General features: G+C 43.1%; 1 protein-coding gene across 2 annotated transcripts in view; it reads left to right on the forward strand.

The window, feature by feature from the left end:
* Positions 1-11,983, forward strand: part of LOC113573751 (rab effector Noc2) — a 45,010-nt gene extending 33,027 nt beyond the window's left edge. For both annotated transcript variants that reach the window (XM_027004239.2, XM_035527194.1), the window contains one exon: positions 11,394-11,983. In XM_027004239.2, the coding sequence (XP_026860040.2) occupies positions 11,394-11,572 (179 nt within the window). In that variant the 3' untranslated portion in view covers positions 11,573-11,983. The remainder of the gene's footprint in view (positions 1-11,393) is intronic.
* The last annotated feature ends 10,448 nt before the right edge of the window (positions 11,984-22,431 follow it).

The following is a 22,431-nucleotide window of genomic DNA, read 5'->3' on the forward strand; positions in this document are numbered from 1 at the left end:
ACACAGTAATGACATACACACTGGCCTGGCTCCCTCTTCAGTTTGCACTGGTCTCTCACCCCTCTGTGTCCACGCTTTCCACAGACGGCACTCCTTTACCTTACATAATCCAGAAGCTTAGAGACATTATTCTCCCTTTTCTGCTGCACATCTTTCCTTTTCCAGTGCTCAGGTAATGCCATATTGATGTCTGTCACTTATATTTTTGGGGCTCCAATTATTGTGTTCGCCAGTCATATCAATTGTGCATGCACCTGGCGGGTGTTGTTCGTGTTGTTCACGAGAATATCTTTGTTGCTGTTGTTGTTGCATTTTTAGCACACTTATTCACTGCATTCACTTGCAGTGCAAAGCTGCAGGTGGCATGGGGTCCACTGCTCACTTCCCTCCATGCGTCCTCATCCCTGCAGATGTCCAACCGGTCCCATTTATTCAGACAGCAGCGCGAGGGTACAGCGCTCATGCAAATTCTCTTAAGAGGTTGCAGGAATGGTTTTGTGTGAGTTAGGTTTGATTTACAGCGGGGAAGGGAGCACTGGCTTAGCATTAATCACTTCATAATGCACTTTATCCTCTGCAGACATGAACACAAAGGCTGTTGCTTTTTGTTTGTTTGTTTGTATCCGCCCCTCCCCGTCCCAGCAGGCCTTTGCTCACGGCTGAAGCTGGTTGCTTTATTTTGAGCTGGCCACCTGAGCCTGATTCCTCGGGGGCCATGTGTGTGCCTTTAGGGCTGAGGAGCTGGTAGGCACTCTGCTTTTGCTTTGGTCCAAAGTTGTGGCCTTGCTGGTAACGCCTAAGGTTTGCACAACAGAGGAGCACAGCTTGCAGTAATCTCCGATTTTAAGGCTGGATAACCTTTGCATTCTTCTTCTCTTGCTTTCAGGAGTTTGCCCTCCACGACGTTTCATCTGATGTGCCTCGGAATGGTTTTCACTCTCTTTTGCGCTCTGCTTTAGGGCTGGTTGCCTTTCATATGGTCTGCAATGATGCAGACAGGAAGCAGTGAGATAGAGTGGGAGAGCAGACCAAAAAACAAAACAAAACCCAAACAACCTATAAAAGGGCTTCCAGTTGTCCTCCTCCAGGTCTGCTGACAGCTACAGGCGAATCGTTAGCGTGGGTCCGTCTGAATGGCTCCTCTGCTCTCCTCCACCCGGTTCCCCTCTCACAAGGCTCCGGGCTTATCTGCGCACCCTCGACCTCCTCCTTCATTTATTTAATCCACCTTGACATTTTCAGAGTTTGCTTCCTTTCATTTCACCCGCTTGCATAACGGCAGTACATCATCCTCGAGTGCGTCGGACGCACGGATGATGAATGATTCGTGAAATTCGAGCTGAATGGAGCTCAGTCTGCTCTTCATGGTCAAGCGCCATTGGGGGCTTTGCTGACGGAAACAGCAGGACCGGTGAGGACTGTCTCGTGTTCTGCCTGTCCGCCGCGTTGGCACTCGGTGTTTCGACACAGGGAAGAGCGTTATACTTGCCTTTTTATCAGATTCCAGAACTCCTTTGTCCATCTCTTAATCCTCTAAGAATAACTGAACTTTCTAGTAGGAGCCAAAAAAAAAAGCAGCTCACTTTTCTTTAGTGTCAGTACATTTGGGTGCCTGAGGGTTTTGGAACTGTCAGTATGTGCTGTGAGGATCTACATTTACATTTACAGGATTTGGCAGATGTACTTGTTTAGAGCGTCTTAAGTGGTTGGAGTCTCTATCAAATACCTCATCTTGCGAGCATCTGTCTATGGGCCATTGCTCTGTGCTGCAGCATTTTCTTGGGTTTCTCCTGTTGCATTCATTTTCAAGCCTGAAAGCATCATATTGTACCAGGTAGGTATTTCAAACGTTATGGACTAATTTGAAACTAATCAAGATGATATTTTTCTGGGCTATTCTAAATGTTACCAAGCGTAAAAAAAAACTCTGTGTTTTTATCCACACACTGCAGTTATTCCAGAGACATACTGCCATACTGATCCTGCAGAGCCCTGAGTCCTTCAAGAGCTCCCATCTGCCCCTGGAGCGCTGGAAACCAGCGCAGCCACACCGCTGCGTGCAGCACGGTCAATCCGTCCCCCGTCAGTCTCTGCTTTTCCGCTCGCCCGCTCCGTGTTGCTATCAGTACAGAGCGATGCTCTTGTGCTCCCAACACCCCCACACCCAAACCCCCGCACCGCCATCCCTACAAGAGTCACTTTTATCTTGCTTTGCTAAATTATTCTCAGCTAACCAAACACTCAGGAAATCCTTTTAAATGCCCTGCATACAGAAGCGTACATCAAGGCAGATGCAGCTTGGCTTCGTAATGAAGGGTTTCGTCCTCCTGTTTCATCTGCAGTCGTGGATACGTACACACGCTTGCATCATTATGATTAGCGCACGTGTTTTTTCACCGAGCTGATTTTTGTTGACAAGATTATGATAGAAAGGAAGACTCTCTGTGTGCTATTGTATTAGATAGGAATGCAATTCTGGTTCAAAGCATTCCACACCAAGGGCTCGGTTTCTTATGTAACTACAAGCATTCTTAAGCATGTACAAAAAGAAGAGATAAAAGACTTATTCTGCACTCTTTTCCAGCTCTTTCCATATCGTTGTCACTGTGAGCTTTAAATAAGACCCTGACTCTTTTTTCCCTTTTAGAAATCAGTCTGATTACATGGCTCATAGATTCAAAGTGTAAAACTAGACAAGCAGTCTGCCTCGTTGTTTCAAGACCAGAGCAGTCTAGTCCGACACCGACAGCTTTTCCGTGCGGTCTTGCTAGGCCTCCCTAGCACCACACCAGACACACTATTACCTGCAGCTGAAAACCAGTCCGACACCATCAGGCGTGCGGCAGACCGCCGGCATTTCGCATATAGACCTGCGGTTTGCTGGGATGAAAGGGTGCCTGTCGTGGAGTGGCTGTAATTAATACCACTTCAGTCCTGTCTGCTCAGCCGCGTGTGCACAGGAGCGGGGCACAAGGGAGGGGGTCCGGGGGGATTCCAAGCCTGCTTCCTCTGCTCTCCGAGGGGGCGAAAGGAACTGGGGGTGACCACTAACAATAACTAAGGCAGTAATGATGACTTTGTAAACAGGGTCAAATTGCACCCTAATTAGTAGCTAACGTGAGTGGCCATTTGAGTGGGCCAGGGGGGTGGTCGATTGGCACTCAGAGAACCTCAGTTCACCTTGCAACTTTGTGGAAGCAAACAGGAGATCCTGGGCAGGCCTAGTTTTACCAGACCTCCATGCACAACACCTTTCGCCTGTGTGTCAACCTCTTTAAAACGCGGGGAAATCTTTAAAGGAACCACAGAACACGAGTGCTCCTCAGTGTCTTTCCTACTGCTGAGAAAAAGTCTTGCTTCCTAGAGGCCTGCCATCTTGCAAGCTAATCTGCAGCGTAGAACGCCAAAATAGGCCTCTATGCACTTTGCATTGTTAGTTTCGGCCCTAGTTAACAGTAAATGTTCAACACGATCACTTGTTTACACACATGTCAACAATGGAGAGGGCACGGAAATAAATGACTCAATATTACCCTTGAGAAAGAGAGATAATCATAATGTAGTCTTTTCCTTGAAACACTTAACGGCACAGTCAGCAATAACTGACTTTTATCCCCACGCTGGGCAAAGCAGAGCATGCGTGATTAGTAGTTACAGTAATCTCATCCCCATGGACACCATCACGAGCATTTCACCCATGTTACCAGGGTAACGATATGTACTCTTTTTCCTAGACATGTCCTCTTTTTGGGACCTGAAAGAGTGTCTGGTCGGGATCTCTAAAATGTCTGAAAATGTCTGGGATTAGTCTTTTGCTTTCATTTGCTTTCTACAGCGGCCATGCAGTGTACAGCTGGTTACAGCTGGTTTTGCTGTGACCATTCTTTATATTTATCGCCTTCTCGCACGCCCCCATTGGTCGATCATGGTATGATCATGGTTAGTCGGGCCTTAAGGAAAAATCAGAGTTGCCCTCTATTAAACGGGGCGTTGTGGCGTTCATGTGCGCTCATCTCGTAAATGCGATATTTCCGACATGACTCGAAGGCAGCATAAATGCGGGAAGTAGCTACATACCTACAAAAGACATTCATGACACGGTGCATTTTTTCATGCCCTCATTTAACACAAGAAGTTATTTCAATAGTATTTCAGTCATGTACAAACACAATGGCACAACATTTAGATAACCAACCTTCTTTTATTGCAATGTCCCAAAAAGACGCTAGCTTGTGAACAAAGGCGGCAGTTGCATGAGCATCACGTCCCCAGTATTGCACCTCTTTTCTGCTAACATTAGCCATCTTTATTGAAATATGACAGACTCTTTTCAACAATGGTACAGTCAGTCAGTAAACGAAAATGTCTGGCAAAAATATAGCCCTTAGTGTTATTTCCCAAACTTTATGAATTCAGTACAGGTACAGGTACAATACAGCAGTAAACAGTGCTAACAGCAGTACCAGTATGTACACTGCATGTTCAGGGACCCTATTTGCAAATCTATTCTCTGCATGCATGACAACATATAGACAATATATGGAACAGTTCAACCTGGTTAATATCTTTCAAGCCTTATGGAAGCATGACCAAATGATGCCCACATTTTGTTTACATGGATTATAACGCTTTTGATATAAACACTCATACTGTAAATAGTGAGACCCTTGGTTATAACATGTCACTGTAATACAAGACTTCCCAATTTATTGTGCTGAATTATCAGAATAATAAACCTTAACCTCTTTTGCCATGTCAGGACACTTTGCTGCTGCAGCCGCACATTTGACTTTATATATCTTGTATTAAGTAAATAAATCTTTAACTGACCAGTGGTGCTTTGCACAACACCTTGTAAAAACGTAAAGCACTGTAGCAGTATATTTCAGTCCAGGCAATATAAAAATCCAATAAGCTGCTTCTCCAGCAGTAAAATCCCTTTAGAAGGACGGAGGGTAATAAGTGCGTATGGAGGCTTGGAGAGACAGCAGCTTCTTAATGATGGGGGCGGGCAACATGCTAATGAGGGCGCAGGTGCTTAACCCCTGACCCTGCAGAGTTGCTCTCTATGGCAGTGCAGTGGCTGACAAAAACTTGTACCATGGAGGAGGTGAGGTCTCCATAGCGACATCACTTAATGATACTGGAATGTGCACGAAAATGACATGGGTGCGCGTTTCTTCGTTTAGCTGTGCCTAGTTATGAATGGGATGAGGTGAGTTTGTGGAAGCTTTGGCACTACAACTGGACCAGCCAGCAAAAGGATGTCAAAATCCTTTTTATTTCAAGTCATCCAGACTCAAATGGTTTCAGTAGAATTGGTAGATTCAGCAGACATTTGCAGGTTGCAAAATAGCAATGTTCCTGTATTTAATGCTATAAAAATCTAATTTAAAATAGACATGACAGTCCCATGTGATGTAAACATCAATTTAAAGGAATATGAAAAGTTGGAAAAATTCCAGGGACTGAAAGATGAAATTGAGAGAATATTAAAGGTTCCCACACACACACACACACACACACACACACACACACACACACACACACACACACACACACACACACACACACACACACACACACACACACACACACACACACACACACACACACACATAATTATGTAGTGATTATGTGTGGGGGAACCTGCAGGTCTGAAACCAGTAGAGGAGATCACGCGCACGCATGTGTGGGTGTGTGTGTGCGTGCGCGTGCGCGAGTGCGTGTGCGTGTGTGTGTGTGCGTGTGTGCATGTGTGTGTTTTAACCTTCCACATTCTCTGTATTTCTTCTTTCAGTACCTTCAGTTCTTTTCCCAGCTTCTCATATTCCTTCATTTGTTTCCATCACTTGGGTCTGCATCTTGTCCAATATCACCATGTCTGGTTTGTTCATCACTGCTTGTTTAACTGGATCTAGAGGTCCCATGGGATCTTAGTTTTGTTGTTCTTCACTACTCTTTGATGCTTCCTCTTGTTTGGACATGGGATGTCCAGCTCATATTCCTTGCATCTCATTCCCCGCAAGCATCTTGCATCCTGGTACTAAGTGCTGGATTGTCTCAGAAGCTCCATTGCACAGTCTGCATCTTAGATCTTCTTTGCTTCAATCAATCAAGTGCTTAGTGCTTGATCTTGTGCTGCCATGATTAGTGACTCAGTGCTGTCCTTCGACTAGGGGATTATCTTGCCATGGCACCTGCCTCTGTTTCCATGGTGACCAGGTCCCCCATCTGACTGAGGAACTCCCTCATCAGTTCACCCTGGACTGGATCTTACACTTTGCATGCCCATTTCCTCCCGCTAGCTGGCGTAGTCTTTGGAAGTCGGATCTTGAGTTAATACTTCTGAAAGTGTACCTGTACCTAGTCATAGTGATGACCTGGCAGAGAGGATTCAGGCCTGTGCAGAACAGCAGTGGGGACAGTACATCTCGATATACACTGAATGGCCACTTTATTAGGGTCACATGACCTTTCATGTTTGGCACTTCCCTGTATGGAAATTAAACGCGGGACCCCAGAGTGCAGCGCAAAACCAGGTGAAGAAGTTTTCCGTATATCATTGTCAGTGAAAATCCACATTCGTAAGGGAAAATTTTGCCTATTGGCTAAAGAAACTAACAGCTCTGTGGGACACCGAAGGCAGAACAGTACTGATCATGAAGGACCCCATCAAAGAACAAACACCATCCAACTACGGACCATTAACCTGCCTGTCCACAACATGGACGCGCCTATCGGGAATACTGGCCACCAAGCTGAGTACTGCTCAGAACTGGATTGGTAACAATGCCAGCGGCTCAGATCACCAGCTGCTGACACACACAGCCATCCACCAAAATGACAACAACAGACAGACCAGCCTAAGTATAGCCTGGATCAAGTATTAGAAAACATATCACTCAATGCCTCACACCCAGATACTCAAATGGCTATCCTTCTATAAAGCCAATAAGACCATAAGGGTCTGACTCAGTTCTGTCTGAGACAAAACATGTCTGGTATTCATTTTTCATAAGGGAGGATCCAGAATGCTTCATTATCTTGGAATATCTTGGAAGTCAAAATCTCCCTTTGTTTCAAAATTTCTGCAGAGTTCTTTTAAATATTAAGTTCCATGCATTTAGAGGACCCACTTGTTATGTCTGCCATATGTCTTCAAGTTAGAAGTTCTTTTTATGAAACTCAATCCTGCGAGAGCTGAAATCCACAAGCAAGATGCCCTTAGGGTAATATAACCACGGGTTTCTGAAGTAAGTCCTTTAGTGCTTACATAGAGAGTCTGTGAACAGGCTTTAAATAAATTTGCCGTAAAGGTGAATCATTTTGTGTGTGGTGGTGGGGTTGTGGGGGGTGAGAGAGAGACAGAAAGATTTGGTGCTGATAACTTCACTATGTTAGCTATGGAAGTCCTCACTAGTATGAACCATCACCTACACGTCTACATGGTTTATTTGCTCTAATTCATGATTTAGACATTTTGAAATATCAACCAGATATTTATCTTCATTGGTAAAGGATAAGCCCACAGCCTCCCATTCTGACACCTTCAGTCCATCATTCTCCCTAGTGTGGATTTCTCTATCATGGGTACATGACTGGTTGCTCCCCTGTCTCTGTGCCGTGTGGGAACAGGGGGCAGATTTCTGTTCTCGTGTCTGAGTCATGTGTTTGGTCTTAGTGCGACTGCCAGAGTCAGAGGGTCTTTGCCATGGCTGTGGTTGTCTGTTGCTGAGAACAGTGACATCTTAAAAGAACCCATCACCAAACATGGACTCAGGCCTGACGAATTCTGTGGGTGCATCTTTCTTTATTACAGTTGAAGTCGGAGTAGAGATCGAGGTGTGTGTGGGTGGGTTTGTATGAGAGGCCATTAGACTTTCATGCTTCTTTCACACACTTGTCATAATCACACAAACATGCATCATACTCAAAATCTTTGATATGATGTCATACTGTCACATATTCTCTCACATACTACTTCAAACTCTCAGGCATACGCTATCATAGTCTCACACACGACATCAAACTCTTGTGCACACACTGTTCTCACACTCACTATCATGCAAACTTTCATGATACCAAGTCTCATACAGACACCCTCATACTCCCTTTCATACACCAATAAACTCCCATGCATGCACTACTGTGCTTCTCACACTCACTGTTCAGCTCTCACACACACTATCAGACACGCACTAATAGCCTGTGCGAAGCATGACGATGTGGGCGAGAGCACATGACAGTGCACGTAGTTTATTAGCATGTATGTATGATGGTATTTAGGTTTGCTTATCTGCGTGTTGGTGTATGTAAACGTTTAGTTGTTGCGTTTAATCCTCTTACAAACGCAACATGAAATATGAGTTTTGTGTCCACTTCCAGAAAGCACATTTCAATTTAAAAGAGTTCTACCACTGCATCACTCAACTTTTTCAAACTTTTTGTCACGGTGCGCCGGGCATCCTGCAGGAGGGACACACCCACTCACTCACACACACAAACATACCTGCCACGGTCCCAATCACCTACTTATTAAACTCTTTCACAAACCTGTTCCTCGTTTGACCTCTTTTGTTCTCCCGTAAGCCTGAAGGTTCCTGCAGCCAATGCTGCACATTGCCGGTTGTCCTACGCCCGGAGCCGTCACCCGAACCTGCTCTCCTGCGCCTTCGATTCCTGCGCTAATCTACACCCATCACCAAAGGGCAGGTTTCTTTCTTTTTCTCTTTGTTTGAGTTCGCCCAGGCCGATCGTGATGGAGAATAAAGATTCTCTTGACATTCACTCCCCTCTGGCTGCCTCCGTGCCACCAATGTCGCACTCTTTCATGAAAAGAACGGGAATCTCCGTGCTAATCAATGGCCTCGGCATTTTCGCTCCCAATTTATGCACGTCGAGTCTGCTCCAGACCGAAGCTGTGGGTCTCCAAACCGTCCTCCAGCTCGAGGCACTGAGGAGATTCACCTCGCAGATTTCATATGCAGCCCTGTCTCTCCTCTGCCCATTCTTGCATTTCTACCACTGCCATCAGTCCGCAACACCGAAGTCATTACTTTTTGACAGTGATAACATCACCCCAGCTTGTGTGCTCTGTATATTTTATCAGTGCGTCCCCCGAGTACATTTGGTATCTGATCCACATCTGATAGACCATTGGTTTTTGTTTTAGGGGTTTTTTTTGGGGGGGGGGGGGGGTGTTGAATGCTCTGGTTGCTTGGAGACCCATAATAAAAGCTTCGCCATAGGTCTGGCGTGTTAACTCCATCGTCTAATGAATGTGACATTATGACACAATCAGCTGAATTAATCTGGTGGGGGTCTGGACTCGGCCCACCACGCTGGCGAGCGCGATTCCATTTACAGTCACTGATGACCTACTGAGAAAGAGCAGACCACCTCCGTAATGCGCCGGCGAGGTCCCACATCCTCCGGGCCATGCTGCCAGCACACCGCTGAGCTGCACTCTGTCCTTCATCATCCGAGTTGATCTGGATGTGGTGCCTTTTACTGTTCCTTTGAGTTCAACCGGCGACGTATGCGCATCATTCGCTGCCTTGCGTCTTCTAGAGGAGCAAAAATTGCCTTTTGAGTTTTGTAGAATTATTACTTTTAATCGTTACCACGGGATGTTTACATAACGCACGCATGAGTTCTCAGTTGACAAGTTCAGTGATGGCGAACTGAAGAAATGATTTGCCACTGCATTTTAATTAGTTTTTGTGTAAATTCAGCCTGCTATTGAATTCTTCTTCAGAGTACGACACATCTGTTATTGTTCCTCACTTTTGATGAGTCATCGTCTAATGAGTAATTATGTAGTGATTATGTGTGGGGGAACCTGCAGGTCTGAAACCAGCAGAGGAGATTGCACGTGTGTGTGTGTGTGTGTGTGTATATATGTGTGTGTGTGTGTGTGTGTGTGTGTATATATGTGTGTGTGTATGTGTGTGTATATGTGTGTGTGTGTATATGTGTGTGTGTGTGTGTGTGTGTGTGTATATGTGTGTGTGTGTGTGTGTGTGTATGTGTGTGTGTGTGTGTGTGTATATGTGTGTGTGTGTATATGTGTGTGTGTGTGTGTGTGTGTGTGTATATGTGTGTGTGTGTGTGTGTGTGTATGTGTGTGTGTGTGTGTGTGTATATGTGTGTGTGTGTGTGTGTGTGTGTGTGTGTGTGTGTGCACACACACACATGCATACACACACACACACACAAATGATTAAAATACACACACACACACACACACACACACACACACACTCTTAAACAAACATATGGAGGAGTCTAGGAGGAGGGGGCCATGCCGTGACACAAGACATCTGTATTTTATAAATATTTGTTAATATGGATTAATGAACATTATTTTAAAAATACACTGATGTGGCCAAAAAAGAGATTTTAAAAAAAGATTATGCTGGTCTTCATCAACAGAACAAAGTTCTATTATACCATACAATATAAAAAGAAGCTGCAAACATCATTGTACGATCAACACTCTTGTCTGTCGATATGAAAAATATATGAGAAAAGTATTCATGTAAACATGACATGTGCCCTGACAGGCACTGCAGTTCAGTTTTTTAATGAAGGTAGGTTTCAAACATATCTCCTTCGTAGGCAAAAACAAGGCACCTTTATTTTTGAGACAATTATATATTGTCCCTGCAGACAAGATGGTGTGAATGTATCTGTTCCTTGTGTTGCATGGTTCAGGTAGTTCTGCTGGGAATTTTCTTTTTTATGCACAATAGTCTCAAGATAAATGATTTTTTTTTTGTTAGACCAGTAACTGACTACAAGCTGCTAGCTGACTGTAGATGTTACTACTCCTCCTTTACTGTATGCATCTTAGGAATTTACACAATCTGTTTAAGCACTTTTATTTTGTGTAATGTATTGCTGCATGCTGTATTTTGTTTCTTTCATGTCTGAAACCATAGGCTGAGACTCTGATGAAGTGTTGAGTATGACTGAATAATGAATGAAGTTACACTTATATAGTGCCTTTTTCAGAACCCAAGGATGCTTTTCAATCAACACACAGCTGCTAATATCAGGAGTGGCAAGACCAAGTAGTTTTGAGTAGATTTGAGATCAACGCTGCAGGCTCTAAGACTTTCTTGTGATCATGATGTACTGTAAATAGCTGTTCCTGTATCTTAGACACAAATAACATTTAACACTGTAAAATGTGTGATTTATATGAATTAAAGAGCGAAGGAGGAACAAAATAGCCATTGGGTTCAGCGAGTTGCTCTTGCCTTGTTCACGTAGCCCAAGCACACACGGATCAGGGTTGTCTTGATGCCGAAATGCTGCCTCTTATACTCACTGTGTTGCTCTTTAACTCCCTAGAGACTATGTAATTAACCTTGTTCTCCTCCCAGATCTCTGCACTGGAGCTGGGTGTCTGGCCTTCTTGGGATGGGTTAGCCTCCTCAGCCAAGGTGCACAACTTGCATCAAATCAACAACACTGTGCATGTGGGACACTCCCGGGAGGCAGTAATCCCTTGCCGAGACCTTTATGTAGAGATGAAAGGTTTTCCACACAAACAATGATGTGAAAAAACCTCCACATTACACGCACAACTCCAGATTACACACACACTTCCAGATTACACACACATTGTTTGAAGCCCACTCCTGTTCCTCTGCATCTCTTCCGAGGAAGTGGAAAAAAGGGAGTGAGAGAGTGGCAGAGAGAGAAAGGAAATGCAGCAGGAAGAGGGAGAGTCTGTTTTTGTTAGGGTTGAAGGTTGCGTTTGATGTGTCATTGTTTTGCACACAGCTACAAGCATTGCTTCACCACCATTAGCCATGCATTAGATCCAGTGCACTTCCTGCGCACTGGCAGAAAGACCGGTATTGTTTTCATGATTTTTGTAGCCATATGGGCTATGGCATTAATAAATATAATAAATCTTTATTTATCTTTTTGAAAATGCACTTAACGATGCCAGTCAAATTGTGTTAAAAGGGGATCAATAAATACTTTATTATTATATAATAAATAAATGGATATTATTATATAATGTGTACATTATTGTAATAAGCCTCTGTCTTAAGTATTCATCTTTAATCATCCATTTCAGTGTGGCATTCATTTGAATGAATAATTAAGACAAATTATGACCTTTTAAGATACAGACTGTGACCATAAATAAATGGATCCCTTCAGTGCTTCCTGGTATGACTTTTGTAAAATGGAGTTTAAGGCATTAATATATTTTAAGGATGAATATATACAGCAAGCCTTGACCCACTTGTATCCCAGCATGAACCAATGTTCACGCTGGGCCAACCTGCGTACATTTCATTTTCTTTAAAAGGAGCTGAAAAACTCTTTGTTATGGAGAATAGACATATATATTGTGGTGGATATTACTGTTCTTTAACAATGAACAACACCCAAAGTGAAAATTCAGACATGAAGATTTAAAGGTCCTAAACATGGTCATCAGAGACAAAGAAGACTTAACCAGTTGCCCATAAAAAGAGGCCCTCTCACACACATTCAGCCAGAGCTTGAACTTTTGATATTACTTAACACAAATTAATTATGAACACAAATAAAGTATGATGCATGAGTACAATAATTTTATTGTATAAATGTAGTTTTATATATGCATAGTTATATATATGCTCAGTTGAAATAGTAATCACACAAAAGGTACATAGAAATGTCTGGATAACGCTGACAGGTTAAAGATACCTTGTTAATGAGATGAGCAATCATGCAACATAGTTCTGTGGATCATAGTCATCTGGATATGGGAACAGATCACTAGTCAAAGTTCACACCAAAGTTCACATGTTTAATCATGTTCTTGCACAGAATCATTTGGTTGTTTTTTCACTAAAAGTCTTTTCTTTTCTTCTGTGGCAATTACAGTTCCTTGGAATGCCGAATAGATGTTTCCAGGTGAAGCCAAACATCAGCTTTAGAGCAACGTTAACGTTGGCTGATGCTGCAGGAGGTGGGGTTCCCTGCCCTCCGTGCGGTGTTACAGGAGGCGGGATTCCCTGCCGTCCCAGTGGTGTTACAGGAGGCGGGGTTCCCTGCCCTCCGTGCGGTGTTACAGGAGGCGGGGTTCCCTGCCCTCCATGCGGTGTTACAGGAGACGGGGTTCCCTGCCGTCCCAGTGATGTTACAGGAGGCGGGGTTCCCTGCCCTCCGTGCGGTGTTAAAGGAGGCGGGGTTCCCTGCCGTCCCAGTGGTGTTACAGGAGGCGGGGTTCCCTGCCGTCCCAGTGATGTTACAGGAGGCGGGGTTCCCTGCCCTCCGTGCGGTGTTACAGGAGGCGGGGTTCCCTGCCGTCCCAGTGGTGTTACAGCAGGCAGGGTTCCCTGCCCTCCTGGAATGCTGGGTGGAATGACCTTTCTGCAGTGTGAGCAGTGTATTCACATATCTGTCTCTGAAACTCTAAAAACTGTCAGTGTGGTCAGGAGAGCTTGCCATGGGCCCAGCCCTCTCAGATTCTTCCAGGTCTTAACAACCCCCTGTAGGTCTCCCAGCTACAGGCTGTGAATAGCTCCAGGAGCCTCTCTAGACAATGCTGCTTTCACCTATGAATGCACAAACTTCAGAGTTTTGCATAATTTAGACCTATATGCAATCATTTTGTCTGTAGGGATCCATGCTCAGGAGCCCTGTAAGGAAAACGCTCCGGAATTTTCAGCATTCCAGTCAGCACTTCATGAGGACTCAGACCTGTTTGTTGGTTAGGCGGTCATTAACACGATCAACACATTAACTCATTAACACACCCGGCAGAGCCTGTACCTAGTTCATCCCTGTCTCTTCCATCACCTTGCACAGTTTCTGCTTAATTGTCTGATTAAGTGTTTCCACTGCACCCCCACTCTGTGGGTGGTAAGCGCAGTGAGTTCTTATATCCATCTGTAATGAGAAATTAGCTTATTTACAAAACGTATGCCACTGCCAGCGGTTAGCTTTCTAGGTACTCCGCACCTAGGAATCTAACTAAACACTTCTCCACTGCCACTGCATCACGTTTCCTGCGAGGAAACATTTAGAAACATGTCAACATGACATGGGGTTCATTCAATAAAGTCCATCATGACACGATCAAATGGAAACTGGTTCCAGATGTGCTGAAAGCAAAGGGGTTGTTAGTTTTCCCTGTGTTCATCAAACACATCTGATAAAGACGAAAGAGAAATCGTCGCATCTGTTGATAACATTTGAACAACAGATACAGCAAGAGATTGTGCAGAACACTTAGCTAGGTAACCGGCTCTATCAGGGTCTGTGGCTGAAGTGTGAGATTTCCACTTGCACATGGAAATACAACATAGTAACATGATTGCAGACGAGAGATTAGATACCAGTTAATAGAAACAGTTGCATATGATGTAGAGACAGAGCCATCTGAAAGCCTCAGAAATGAGCCATCAACAGAAGAAAATCAGTCGGAAATTGGGTCAGGTGTGTCAGTCAAGCCAGGGCTGGGTTTTGTAATTGTGTCCAACACAATAAGATTCATGTGGCACACCTGTAGTCTCATTATGTAACAGTTGCAGGATTTAAAAACCATTACAGCGGTGCAGTGTAACATGACCTATTGAGAGTCATATATTTTGCAATGACAGCAACCTAGCATTAGTCAAATGGGTGGTCCGCGCAGAGGTCACATGGACATGTAGCAGGTGCATAGCAACTAAATCTGAGCAGGCTAGAACATCGGGGGCCTAATCGCCTGGAGTACAATGCAACCAGATATCGTTTCTCATCAAGTGATTGTGTCAAAACAGCAGAAATGTAGCCGCTGGATTCACCAACATATAGACAAAGTGATTTGGTGTAATCGGGATTACCTAAACACAAGGCAGACAAGACGGTTTTTAGACGTATAAAGGCTGCATCAGCCTCTGGGGTCCATGTCACGTGGTCTTTCTTTGATAACTTGTGTTTGTGCGCAATGTCAGAAATGGGTTGTGAGATCTCAACATTGTCTATGATCCATGCATGACAGGAGCCTAATATACCTAATAGAGTCATGACTTGTGCTTTAGTAACAGGCTTAGGCGTGGAGAGAACAGAAGAAATTTGTGGCTGATCAGTAGAGCGACCTTGTTCTGAAATAATGTGACCTAAATATTTAACTGAACTTTGGCAAAGTTACAACTTTTCAGATGAACACTTATGGCCATTTTCAGCAAGGAAACAGAGCAGAGCCAATGTGTCTGTTTCACATGCCTCCCGGGATTCATTATATCAATATATCAAAGAATTATGGGCATACCACATGGAGGAACAAAGGTCTCAATGTTACGACTTAGTTCAACAAAAAACAAACAGGGAGAGTCTGTATACCCTTGTGGCACAGCAGTCCATGTATATCATTTACCTCTGAAGGTAAATGCAAACCAGTATTGTGAATCATAGTGGACTGGTATGCTAAAAAATGCATTGGCCAGATCAGTTACAGAAAAACAAGACACATTTTGTGGGATACCAGATAAAATAGTTGATGAATTTGGAACTAAGGGAGCTGTCTGTTGTACTGGTGTACAAAGGTCTTGTACCATACAACAGGTATCATTTGCTCGTTTAACTGCTAAGAGTGGAATATTCACGGGTGAGGAATCGCAAGGAACCATGACCCAACATTTGATTAATGAATCAGGAATGTTAGCCAATCCTTGTTCCGCCTCAGAAGACATTGGATAGTCAGCTCAGAAAGTCCGATAATCGAACTTAGTAGAAAGTTCCAACAGGTTTTGCATTCAAAATGTGACCAAAATCAAACTTATCAGACACAAAGAGTCAGGAACAGAAGATAGGAGAGGATGTCTTTTTATATGTATATCAGAGATTCTAGACTGAACTAATGCAGGTTCATTACAGCATGACTCTAAACAAGTGAATCTGCCAAGGCCTTGTAGTTTCACTAAAATATCTGCCTTCATGCTGCACCCAGTCAGTCATGCTAGACACTCTCTCTAACCAGGGTACCAGGGTACAACTGCAATATGTGGCCAGGAACCTGCAATCCAAAATAAATCTAGCTGCTCTGCACTAAGTGAAACTTTAACTGCGCAATAAGAAGAATCATAATAGATGCTAGAAAGAACAATAGGTTTGGAATCTAGTCCAGGAAACCATTCTGATTCAAACCAAACATCTGGTTGACGTGGGGAAAAGGAAGAAGTGCAATGCAAAAACTTTGGGCATTCCAAACTTTAAAAATATGAATCCATATACACCTCACTGCAGACAGATGAATCCACAACGTCCCATGATCCCACGAGTAGAAATAATCACGAGGCACTCACCATTTGTGGAAAAAGGTCAACTGGGGCAGCCTCAGACATTTTGAGAGTGACTTCAATACGACCTTGACTCAGCAAATTAATCAGGCTTGTTTTTGAAATCAAAAACTTACATTGTAAGGTCCTATTGCACAATTTGGTAGCCAATGGAACACTGTATTGTTCAATGACTGACAAACCTAAAACTCCAACGGTGAGACTGGAATCTAAAGACATGGTGTCGCGTTATGGCCCCGCCCCCTCCTCAAATGTCTTGGTGTGTGTGCGTGTGTGTGTGTTCGTCCATGTTGTCATGCCTCGTGTCGTCCACCTGTTTTGCATTACGTGTAATTGTCTTTAGTGTATATATGTCTCCTGTGCCATAGTGTGTTTGAGGTATGCACAGCATACGTGCAGGGATAGAGGTGTTGTCTGTGTGTAAAAATGAAGCGTATGTTTGATCGTGCCCCTTCTCCGCATCCTGAGTGCCTCGTCGTGTCACACATGGAACATGCATGAACGCATAATAGTGGAATAGTGCCGCTTCAGTATCAACCAAAATTGACAGCTTTCCATGACAACCAGCTCAATACACGACGGAAAGCTTAAGACAGGCTTACCTTCTGCCCCATCTTATCCTATTTCTGATCATTTCTTGGGTTACTGACCATGAACGAAGGCTCCTGATGTGATGTATATTCCTCATGTGTGAGCTCATGTGTGACGATTTCTAGCCCAGAGATTCCCCATTATTCCCCATTATTCCCCATTATTCCCGGGGAGTTCTCTGCCTGCTCCACCTCCTCGGCCTCGGCCTCCTCCTCTATGTCTGCCGCCACCTTGATAGAAAGAGAGCTGTGCACACTGGAGCTTTTGCTGAGGCTTATCCTCTCTCTCAGATGTCTTCTGCATGCTTTGCATGTGCAATAAATTCGCTAGATGATGTGTCCTCCCACCTGCTGCAAGAAGCTTTGACTTGTCTTGCGATTCATAATAAAATTCCTTCAGCGAGCCACATTTTGATTTAGTTGTCTTGTGCTGTGTGGTCTTTCACACCGACGTGGTGCCGCAGCCTGTCCACAAATTTGTCTACAGGCTTGTCGCGTCTTTGACATATGGCATTGACCTTTCCCCAGTCTGTAGTGACCGGGGAAGCTGCTCTCAAACAACCCATGAGGTCATCCCATCCATCACACGGGTTGCCAGCTATTCTTTGAGCTCTGTCATTCCAGTTGCCTTTCATCCCAGTCCAATTTAATGCACACATCTTAGACAGAATCAGGCTCCATTCTTGATGTGTGGGGTTATACATATGGTCCAGGTTAGCCAGTTCAGTGATGGTCTTATTCATGTTGACGCGAGGATTATTCTGGTCTTTAACCAGGTTGTTCATCTCTGGTTTGACAGAGATATGTCACAGCCTCCTCACGCCCTTTTGGGGGCTCAGCTCCTTCAATGTCATCATCTGGTGGCGCAGGTTTGACTTCTGCCTTTGGTGGTTCTAATGCCGCAAGTACAGGCACAGACGGAGCAGGGGGTGGTGGAACCGGGGCAGGTCAAGCATAAAGAGGAGGTGCAGGGGGAGTACACACCATCATAACAGCGGTCTCATCTTCAGTTTTAGACTTAACCGTGTACTGAGCTTTAATCTGCTTTTTAGCTACTCTCTTCTGACTTTCTTTGGCTCCTTTCAGCCTCTATTTCCCACTTTCTAAACTTCAACCATTCTATCTTTTTCCTAACCTAGAACCATTCTTTTTCCTAACCTAGAACCATTCTGTCTTTTTCCATCTTCTTCCTACATTCTTGCAACAAATTTGTACTTAAAATGTCCTCTTTAGGAAGTTATGTGACTCCATAATTTAATCCGTTTCTCATCCAAATTCTTCCATACTCTAGGCATGTCATTCACTGGACCAGATTCCAAAGGTTTTTTTGCCCTGTGAATTCCCCATATTCACAAACAAGGATTAATACACGCAACACAGAAATAATTCAATTTACCAAAAATGTTGCCTTTTTTGTACTAATAATAATAACTGCTAATGGAAATACCTCTTTATATATATATATATATATATATATATATATATATATATATATATATATTTATTTTATTTTTTTTATTTTATTTTATTTTTTTTTCTTAATGGATATCTTCTTCACTTATTTACACAAAAGCCATTGCCTGTGTTCTCTAAGTGGGACTCTAACCCACCCTGGTTAATTGATCAAGGAAAATATGTCTCTCCCTCTTTTTTTTGATATTTACTCAAATAATTTCTTCACCCGGGTCAGAAGTCCCTCCCTGGGCTGCAGATGAGAGGCTCACTAATCCGAGTAATCACAGCAGTATGGGGAGGCCGCTTTTGATGTCGATTTCCCTCGGGGTCCGGAGGTCCTCACCGGTTCCTAAGATGTTGGATCCTGCTGACATACGGCAAAGAAATGTGGTAGATATTAGTGTTCATTAGCCTTGATCAAAAGACACACAAAGTGAAGTTTTAGCACTCATGGCTGGGAAGCCTACATTTATTCAACATAAACAATCTCCAAAGAAGGACTTCCAGATATGAAGAGTTAAAGGTCCTAACATGGGTGTTTTCACCCTTCAGTAGTCAAAGTCAAAGAAGACTTAACCAGCTGCCCACAGTGTGGTGAAGGTCAAGCCAAGCATACCAGCTTTTTTATACAGGGTTTCATAGAGGGTTTTTCCATCAGCTAATTAAGGGAAACAACTAACCAAAACTTTCTTTAAAAAAATCTATTTGTACTAACATTTTTTGTTTGTTCATGCATATTTGAAACTAAGTAAATAAGACAGTCTGGCAGCTGGACCAAACTGATAATGTTTCTTGTTAGTAAAACTGAAAATGGAGAAATCTCCTGGGTGACTCAGCATGGTGGTTTTCCATCGAGCAGCTGACTTTATTTATTTCTTTTACAGTGATTTTTGTCCATACCCCCTTCCTGCCGTTCATGTCAGTAGCAGCGATAAATAAAATGTGGGAGTTCTTCGAGCGCACATCCTGATGTTCAGTCCTGGTATTGAGAGGCCAAGCTAAAGAGTCTGAGTCATTCTGCACCCTACTGCTCCACCGCTGCCGTCGTCTACATACCGGAGCAGAAAAACCGGCGCACATCGGAGTGGGAAAAATGGCGGCAGAGTAAATAATAGCAGCCTTTGATTTGATTAGGAATCGGGCACTTTCCATAAATTGTCCCACTGCTCCCAGCCCTCTGGCTTTGTGCAGTCCCTCTCCTTTGAGACGCCTGATGGAGCCCTACTCCAAACACGGCCCATCGCTACAGACCAAAGCATAACAAAGCACTCCTGCCTGTGACCGAACCTGCCTGTAGGAGCTCTAATCAGAGCGAAAGGAGTTCCTTGGCCCGTGCAGCTGACTGAAGGGGACAGCTCGGTCCCACTGATTGGACGCTGTGCTTATGTGCATGTGTGTGCATGCAGACATGTATTTGGAATGGCCCTGTTGGGAGAGTTTTTATGTTTATGTACAATGAGCCACTTTTATGAAGGCAAATGTTCACATTTTAATTTTTAGTTGCGAAATATGTCACGTGTCATTGCATCTGACAAATTACTAGAATAACTTTGCGGATGGAAAATGTTTCCTTTTTTTGGTAATGGAGGATATGACTCTCAATTGCAAGTATGTATGTAGTTTCCAAAAGACAAGAACTGATATCTAAAGATATTATCCAAAGATATTCATATTTATCCAATTATAGTAACCTACACAGAGAGACCGTCCCGATTTATCTTTATGATACCAAAGTTAAATATCCATTCCAGACAGTTTTGTCTATTCTTTTTAACAGAAACACTAAACCATAGTCTGAAGGTTACGTTCTATAAAAAGAGTAACACACCTAGCTCAACAGATCAAGCAGCAAGAGCTGTTCACTCAGATTAGGATTAAAACCTTAGGAATGCACCCTTTGTGTATTTGAGACAAGCCTTTGTGTTTTAGGCTTCTGATGAAGCCTCCTTTGTGGACATTTTTCTCTTTATGTTGTCTAGCTTCATAGGTTTCCATGACCTGCTTTTCATGTTGGATGGCGCCAAAATCACTGACTCTAGTTGGCTCAAACAGCAACTGAGAAATTTTCATCTTGGTACATCTTTTGAATTTATGCAACATGGGCATTTAAGGACTGAGTGGAAATCAACAAAACAGTCTTCTATGTTTATCATCCTTATTCACAGGCTAAATTAAAGCTTTATCAGAAGTTCTTAATTAAGCAGCATTTCAACTCCCTGCACCTTACAATTCTCAAGGTTGCCAGAGTAGTGTCATGAAAAAATAAGGAATAAAAGAAAGATGCCCATTGTGACTTGCAAATAGATTTTCTATGAGGGGAAAAACAGCCCATACAACTGTAAAAGTCAAGCACTGAATATATGAAATCAGCATCTTTTGAAAGAGCGCAAGAATTTTTTTAATTCTCATTTATTGAAAATGACAGATTGTTGGAGAGTGTTAGGCAGAAGAAGGTCATGCGTGGGTTTCATGGCTCTATGTGCGATTGGCATAATCAGAGACAATGAGACTCACAAGGTCTGTGCTGGGATTGGTGCTTGGCCCTGTCCTTTAGTTTTAAGACAACTGTATGCTTGTTACTGTGCAGAAATTCATACCACCTTCTTAATAGACCTCCTAGCCCCACCTCTTATCTTCACAGACATGAACATTTTAGTCACGTGAAGAGAGCCTAAAGCTTGGCAGCCATGGAGAAGTTGCCTTTTTTTTTTACTTTAGAAATACTGATAATTTAGAGAAGTGTACAACTGGCATCCATTAAAATCGGTTACCTTATCGTAGGACCAGTGTCATAGGGACAGAACTGGGATGTACCAAAGTGAACGAACCAGTTAGTCTCCATATAAAGGCTTCAGCACCTACAATTTCTGTAATAATGTTTGTTTGATTGATATTTGTATAACCCAAACTGTTACGATTTCCCCATAATTGGCCAGTTATTTGCTAGATGAACATAACTTATTCAGAACAAGTGCCAGTATTACATTCATTTCATGGAAACTAAAAAAATCTCTCAAGTCAATACTACATTTTATTGACGGTAGTGATGACCCCAAAACATACTTAGTAAGCTAGTAACTGCTGTCTAATCAAATAAATCCAAATATCATTGGACAGATATAGCATTAGACAGATAGCATTAGATAGACCTAGCTAGATAGCCACCTTGTCAAGGATATTTTATTTTAGGCTATATCTTCAATGGGTAATAATAGCTGGAATTACTAAGCAATACAAAACTACAATGGTAATGACTATCTAACAAACTGTCTAGCAACATAACCTAATGCAGTATCGCTTTGTCACTAACTAGTTACTCCAATTGAACTTCTCCCTTCTCTGGTTCTGATGGATTGTCTGTGATTGGCTGGATGGCTGCTGAATCAGTCTAACTTGTCCTGTGCGTGCATGCATGTGTGTGTTTTGAGATACAGAACTCCTACTCTGGAGTCTTTTTTTTTATAGATTTTAATTCCATTTATTCCCACAAATTTTGGGATGGATAGAATCATGTTTCAGCCAAAGTGGGGCTGTTACAACACCCCATCCCCCGAGGTTGAAATGCCTAAGACGAGTATACAGCACTTAGCAAATGCTCATATTTATGAGTATGACAGTATGTCTTCGGTTGGACTAGAACCCATGACTTTGGTGTTTTTGGTAGAACCCATGACTTTGGTGTTTTTGGTAGAACCCATGACTGGTGTTTTTGGTAGAACCCATGACTTTGGTGTTTTAGGTAGAACCCATGACTTTGGTGTTTTTGGTAGAACCCATGACTTTGGTGTTTTAGGTAGAACCCATGACTTTGGTGTTTTTGGTAGAACCCATGACTGGTGTTTTTGGTAGAACCCATGACTTTGGTGTTTTTGGTAGAACCCATGACTTTGATGTTTTAGGTAGAACCCATGACTTTGGTGTTTTTGGTAGAACCCATGACTGGTGTTTTTGGTAGAACCCATGACTTTGGTGTTTTTGGTAGAACCCATGACTTTGATGTTTTAGGTAGAACCCATGACTTTGGTGTTTTTGGTAGAACCCATGACTTTGGTGTTTTAGGTAGAACCCATGACTTTGGTGTTTTT

The sequence above is a fragment of the Electrophorus electricus genome, chromosome 6, assembly GCF_013358815.1.
Source record: "Electrophorus electricus isolate fEleEle1 chromosome 6, fEleEle1.pri, whole genome shotgun sequence".
NCBI classification, from domain to species: domain Eukaryota; kingdom Metazoa; phylum Chordata; class Actinopteri; order Gymnotiformes; family Gymnotidae; genus Electrophorus; species Electrophorus electricus.